The following is a 7,509-nucleotide window of genomic DNA, read 5'->3' as shown; positions in this document are numbered from 1 at the left end:
CAGCAGGGCTAAAACTGAGAGATATCTGCTTTGCCTTGTGAGAAGCAAACAGCAGGAAAGCGAGACCTTTATCCCAGTGTCTCTCACTGAGACTGTCTCTCAGTCTCAAGGCAGTATTTGTGCATCATGGCCTTTAAAGTTTGATGCCAGATGTTTGTTTGAGGCGAGAGATTTTATATTCGAAATACCTAAAGATTGCAGAACCACACAATCAACAATTACACACTCTAAAGACTCACCAACTGCAGAATGATAGGAACAGGTTGCACAAAGTGGTTACACTGACCAGCAATTTGGCAAATGCTACAGGTTATACAGGATTTAGCTACGTCAGTTTTAAGACCCAGCCAGAAAAAAATGTTCTCAGCACTCAGTAGCCAATGATGGAGGATGCGGTCATGTTTTTGTAACTTCTAAATGACCAGACTGTGAATGTTCGTGGGCTAGCTGCAACACACCTTGGCTGCACCCCTTGGGAACTACCATCTGCCATACCACACCCTAGTCCTCATCTTGATTTTCCTGCTTTAACTTAGGCCCATTTGTGCATAAACAGGTCATCTTTCAAGAAGATGCCTTTTTTCTCACTTGTTGTTTCTGTTACTTCTATAAAACATTTAGCAAGTGTAGCATCAGCTTTCTTGGGTTTCCTCTGGGATCCATGTGACATAAGTAGCAGAAGACTTACAGATGTAGCATTAAGTGTGTTCTGATCACAGGCTGTGGACTCTGAAGGGCTGACTCGGGTTTACTTATCCTCTGTCAGGTAAAGAGAGAAGCCCTTAACTTCTCTCTGACAGTGTTAGTGAGCTCACTGTGTGATTATCATTGTAGATTTGGCACCAATTGTTGTTTTATAATCTTAAATTATAACTGTTTGAAGAACATTTAAAGAAATTAGTGCATTATTACTAACTGTGGTCTACCAACTGATGCACAGCAATTCAGAAATATCTAGACACCAATTAAATACATTTGCTCTAAGTTTTTTTCACTTTTTTTTCCAAGTGACCATGATAACATGAGAAACTTAAGTTAGCTTGAGAACAGGAACATTAAAGTGAAAAGGCATGCTTCGAAAAGTGTGAATAGCACAGTGTGGCTGCACATATTTTATCAGCTTGTACAGTATGTGTACTTCCTTTGCATTGCTGTGAACATTATGACAAGCATCTTCAGTAACAAAACATCGTGAAACTCGAGTCTTTAACTAAACAGAATGACATTGTGATGAGATCTGACACTGATTGTAATACATCTCAGTGCATCTGACCACTGTGAAGCCATCATATACAAACAGGTCAGTACAAGAAGTCAATACAAGAGAGCTGACAAAATGTTAACCCTTTAAAAACTGAACCATGAGATAACTGCCAAAAAAATTTTAATTGTTTGAAAGTTGAGTTTCAATTGCTTAAAAGTGTATTGTGCAATTTATTTAGGGTTTTCACAGGAAAAAAATCACACGGATGATGTAGAATTTTAGAAAAAACTAAAAAAACCCTGTGTGTATCAAATATGATATACTAGGCAATAAGGGGTTCTCAGATTGATGACAGAATAATATCAATATTATTATTATCACTATGTTAACCAGTGTAAAAATGCCCAAATATAATTTATCATGGACAGAGGGCATGGACAAACGAAAGAAAAAAGAATCACGGGTTAGACATATATTTATTTATTTATTGTTTTCTTTTTGTATTACAGTGTTTATAGATGAATAGATTATTTTTTTATGGGCTGATTTATATTTTAGGCATGCTCAAAACATCACTTAGTAATAAATAATAAATGCTTCTCCTCCCTTCCTCGCAATCCATCACACATGAATCTTTTTTCTTGAAAGCTAAAAGAGGAAGGAAAACCGACACCACTTCCTTTCATCCCCTCAGTGCATGAATATACAAGTACAACTTCAAAACCGAACGCCAACGTTTTCACTGGCTCGCCTCTGAGGCTGATTACTAACACATTGGAGTCCGTTCAGAGCACCACACCCACCTTTGTTTTTGAGGGAAAAGCTGCTAACTTGATCAACACAGGCTGAACAGACATGGAAGCTGCAGTTGGACTGTTGCTGGTGTTGCTTAGAGTCTCTCATGGTGAGTAACTTATTTTTGTCATGTCGTCTCTACTTATTAATTTCATAATCAATAATATGTTTCCAGCCATGATTAAAAAGGAGAGAGAGAAGAAAAAGCTATATTTAGCTAAAGATATTTTGTTCAACATATGTTGAACAAAATATAGACATGGTGCTGCGGCTTTGTCACCTCTAAACGGTGCTGCTTGTTTCTGTTTGGTGTAAGCCCGTTATATAACTGAGAGTGGACTTCCAAAGTTTTTGAAAATGAAAAGATTTTGGTTCCTTGATAATCCTTCTTCATTGCATCTGACAATTGTAAATCAGATAAGTTGCTCTTGGGATACAGACCTGAGCTGAACTGATAAATGAAGCACATTTGCAAATGTTATACAAATTATGCTGCTACACATTTGTACACTTCACCGCTTAACACAGGCCTGTTTTCTAAATCATCAAGTCTTAAGCAGTGCTGTGCAATACTGCAAATGTTGCATGATCCCATATCAAGTAAACACAGGTCCAGTATTGCTGATACCAATACCGATACTGATACCATTAACTTGTAAACGACATAACTTATCGTATGTAGTTGAGAGCATTGTGTCATGACTGGTGAAATGAATCAACATTTTTATTGACCATTGTGATTTTTATTTTCCACAACAATGATTTGACACAACAAAACACGCTTGTACTTTGAAACTCTGTTTTGGGGCACCTGCAATGTAAATGTATGTTTCTCTAAAGCACTCTAAACCCAAATTAATACAATTCAGTAAACTACATACTGAACTTAGAGGCCAGAAACACACTATAGATCCTGTCGTACTAGTATCGATCCAATACCAATAACAGTGCTGGTATCAATACTATTGATATTTGTGACAAAACATACTCATTTGAGTGGCCTGTTAATGAAGGCTATACCTTCATTAACAGGCCATATAGGCTATACCTATAAGGAAACTATATTGCTGAGGTATGAGTATGATCAACAAGCTACATTAAGCATATTTACTTTTGAAGAAATATTTGTTTTGTAATATTAGAGGTTATATTGACACGGATGTGACAGTTTTTTGGTTTATTTGGTGAAATCAGATGTAGGGAGTGAAGCTCTATTGTATGAACTTCAAGTACTCTAAACTTACTACGACACATCTGCTTCAAGATGAACTAAACTGCATTTAATTACCAGCCTTAGGGTCCTGGGCCCACCCACTTCAACAAGGGGTCTGTTCTGTACTGCTCCAGAGAACTGTTTTCTTAGGTTTTATTTTTAGGTACTAAATGTGTTTTCTTTTCTCAAATGTTTTAAGTTATCATAGACGAATTCTGACCAAGCACAACTGATAGGTGCATCTACTGTATGCAAACACGTGTGTGCAGTGGTTGTTTAGCAGAGCATGAAGAAACTTTCCTTTATTTACATGTGCTATATACTACTGTGGAAGACACATCTTGTGACATGATGAAGGTATTCTATTTAGTTTGGTCTGGGGGTTTTATTGGACCTAAATTAGTTTCTCATTTTTATTTTAATGCCATATTCAGTGGGGGGAAAAGTCATTTGTCCTCCTATTACACAATTTACTTTTTTCACAGTAGTTTACAACCTGCAACAAAAAATAAAAAATGATAGAAAATGAGAAAACCTACTGCTTGCGTAAGTAGATCCAAAGATATACAGGACTACAAAAGTATACATTTTCTTGTTCACACAAGTGTCACGAATGCCATCCCACATTTCAAATAAGTTTGTTGGCTTTGTGGAGACTTTCGGACATCATTCCATTTGTGCTCCTAAATGAGAATGGCCTTATGATGGGCCACTTTTTCCAGATCAGCTATCAGTTTCTTGAACATCCATAAGTTTTTACCAGCTATTTGAATTTTTCGCCAAATGTGGTTTACATTATGATAATAGCGTGCTGCAAATACTCATTATTTATGTGATTATATGCTTTGAACTCTCTCAGGGAAGAGATTTGATAGAATGCAGTTCTCTGTACATCGCTGGCAAACACTGTAATTTTGCACTCAAATAGCAAAAACAGCTTCATCAATGTCATCCTTCCTTTTCACCTGGACTTTTACTCACCATGTTAAGGTGGCCTGTCATGTTAACAAAAATGTTAACATTATCATATTTCACGGGTTGCATTTTTCCTTTTTAGAAAAGCGCAGGCTGCTTACAGCAATAAAAAAAATGAAATAAGACTATAATTGCATGAAAATTAATTAATAATTGTATAATTTGAATTTGTCATTTTCCAGTTGTAGTTTTTAAATGTTCATCAGCACAAGGAAAATAGTGCTGCTAGGTGAACCTTAACTGTGATTCACAGACCTGTACAATGTTCATCTGCAACAGACAGTGGGCCCAAAATGTATTTATCATTTGGATTTTTTATTTTCTGGCATTGTTTTTCTAACTGTTTAGCTCAACAAAGAACAGCATGAAGAAGAAGCAAATGGAAAATGGTTCTGTTAGCTAGTCTCTTAATGTGTATTAGTTACAAATTCTCCATTGCAGTGTTCACTGAGACAAACAGGGAGACCGTAGCCACATAACCACTATTTTTGTTCATGGTAAACATTTGCATATGCTACCACAATCCTTCTGGTCATAGAGGCTGAACACACTCGAAATTGTGACAATTTTTTCTTGTGTTCTTGTGTTTGCTTTTTTATTTACAGGTGTGAAAACTCACTGTGATGGCAGACAGGATGGAGCTCAGTGTTATGGAGCTTTGGGAGGAACTGTGGACATCCAGCTGATGGACAGCACCTCAGAAATACCTAGATACCAACTGTTAAAGAATTCATTAGTAGTACTATTCGTCAGAAATAATAAGGTTCTTTCTAATACCACAGAACGCAGGTCTCTCTTTTTTTCCAGTAATAGAACATTTAGGATCAATAACCTGAGCAGGAATGACAGTGGTAAATATACCCTTCAAACCTTTGATTCAGATGGACATTCATCAGGCGAGTGGACTTTACAGTTGTTTTTTCAAGGTAAATGTTGAAACCATGAATGAAACCATTAATAGTAAAGTAATATTGTTTTGGTATACTATATATCACATCTCACACATCTCAATTTCAGATACTGTGTTTTGTGCGTTCCCTGTTTTTCATTAGAGACTATAAAGAATGACCAAGATACCATTTTAAAAAACGTCATCTGTGTGTGTTTCTCTCAGCTCCTGTGTCCTCTGTCCTGCTGCTCTCTGAGTGTCTGTCCCAGGGAGAGAGGAGGGTGTCCTGCTCCTCTCAGGGAGGGGACAGTCCTCAGTACAGCTGGACTCTGGATGGACGCACACTGACAGATGCTGAGCTCCTTTCTGTAAATAATAAGACTAACATCATCACTCTGAAACAGCACGTCCTAGGACGTCTGGTCTGCTCAGTCAGGAACAACGTCAGTAATGTCCCCAAAGAAGAGATGATATCTACCTGTGGTGAGTGAGAACATAAATAATCTGATATATATATGATAATTACTAATTCATTAATTAATATGGTAACTTTGCACATCTTTAACAAATTATGTGTTTTTTTGCTCATAGGCTTTATTTTCATTAACTGTACTTCAGTCAATGGGACAAAGATATCAGAGTGGGTGTATGAAGCTAATAACACCCTGTGTACTCAACCAAAACAGACTTCGATGGGTAAAGACTATGGAACTACCATCAGTGATGAACCATGGTACATTAGTAAGTAAAAAGTAACTCTGTTACTGCAGATCCATTGATGTAATTTTCTCCTTTCCTCATTCTCTGTCTTGATAAAAAACAACATGTTTTTTGATTCAACCTACTATGTGTTTGTGCCTTTTATTTTTGAAACAGGGAATTTGCCACTGATAGGTGGTGTTCTCTCAGCGCTGGTAATTTTCTTGGTTGTTGGTGTAGCAGTCATATGTGCTCGGAGGAAAAAGCAAAACAGCAAACCTACAAAAAAGGGTACACTTGATTTCATCACTTATTTTGCTCAGATTGCTTTTTTGTTTTTTAGGATATACAGAATAGTTTAGCATAGCATTTTAAATACATTTTTGATTTCTTGTCAAGAGTTTATTGATAACTCTGTCATATATCAGTTAAATATGCAGATACTGCTGTCCTGCTACATTTAACACAAAAACTGGGAAAACAGCTCTGTCTAAAGGAAACAAAATCCACAAACTATAAACTCTAAAGCTCGCTAAAGACCCCATTTTAAAAGTCATATTTCGTGTGAATAATTTTACATTATCTCCTGTCTTTGTATTCCTTTAATCATTCACTTATTGTAATACTATATTTAAACCATCCCTTTTTGTTACTCTGCAGAGGAAGAAGATGACCAGGAAGTCTTTCCTGATGCCAAGTTTGTCAAAAGGCCGGCAAACCAAGCTGAGAAAAAAGTGGCGGTGGAGTACGGCCAAGTCAAGTCTGCAAAGCGACCTCGGAAGCCTAAACCAACAGGAACTGATTGTGTGTATGCTAACGTCCATAAAGTCAGGTGATGAAGTGCTCAGTGCTTTTAGACAGACAGCTCCACTGAAGGTAGTTGGAGTGAGGAGCTGATGTTAAGATATTCCTAAAGGTCCTTCATTTAATGTAAATTCCCAGCATAAAAATACAAACCATAGCTTATAAATGTTAATTTACTGGATTATTTAACTTTTAATGCACTGCTGTATTATATCAGGTTATTAACACATCTGTTGTTATATGACCTCTTGATTTAATTACAAAACACTGAGTGTTTTCTGCATCTGTACTCTGTGGAAGCCATATATAACACAGGTTATGACTGCTATTTAGGACTCTTTCTCTTTTAACTTGACTAGTTTTTCACTTGGTAAAGGTTCGACTAATGTGTAAATAGAGACATGATAAAGAGAAAGCACTTCATCCTTTAGGAAAATATGACTGTATAAAGTCATAAAGCTTCTTTTGAACCATACATGTTATGTAAAAAAAAAAAAAAACATCACTGGCTTTTAATATATTTTTGCTTTTGCAAAGATACGCTTTAACAATGTACTTGTATAATATAAATTGGATATATATACCCCTGAGAGTGAGTACATAGTAGTGATGGACAAGTAGAGGAAAAAGGCTGTAGTGACAGATGTAGCTATACCAAGTGATAGCAACATCAGGAAGAAGGAGCACAAGAAGATCGAGAAATACCAAGGGCTGAAAGAGGAGCTAGAGAAGATGTGGAAGGTTAGGCCAACAGTGGTCCCAGTTGTAATTGGAGCACTTGGGGCTGTGACTCCCAAAATGGGCAAGTGGCTCAGAGATTCCAAGAACAACATCCAAGATCTGTGTCCAGAAGAGCACAGTCCTAGGAACAGCAAAGAGACTGCACAGGACCCTCAAGCTCCCACACCTCTGGTAGAAGACCCCAGTTGA

At 37.0% G+C, this 7,509-nt stretch overlaps 1 protein-coding gene across 1 annotated transcript; it reads left to right on the top strand.

Moving 5' to 3' along the window:
* The first annotated feature begins 1,945 nt into the window (after positions 1-1,945).
* LOC120441988 lies at positions 1,946-7,210 on the top strand. Its single transcript, XM_039617680.1, has 6 exons — positions 1,946-2,108; positions 4,793-5,113; positions 5,302-5,559; positions 5,668-5,817; positions 5,953-6,066; positions 6,436-7,210. Exons 1-6 carry the CDS (start codon positions 2,060-2,062, stop codon positions 6,609-6,611), a joined length of 1,068 nt encoding a protein of 355 aa, XP_039473614.1. The 5' UTR covers positions 1,946-2,059; the 3' UTR covers positions 6,612-7,210.
* The last annotated feature ends 299 nt before the right edge of the window (positions 7,211-7,509 follow it).

The sequence above is a fragment of the Oreochromis aureus genome, linkage group 2 (genome assembly GCF_013358895.1).
Source record: "Oreochromis aureus strain Israel breed Guangdong linkage group 2, ZZ_aureus, whole genome shotgun sequence".
NCBI classification, from domain to species: Eukaryota; Metazoa; Chordata; class Actinopteri; order Cichliformes; family Cichlidae; genus Oreochromis; species Oreochromis aureus.
The sequence above is the reverse complement of the archived record's forward strand: the minus strand, read 5'-3'. Positions and strand labels throughout refer to the sequence as shown.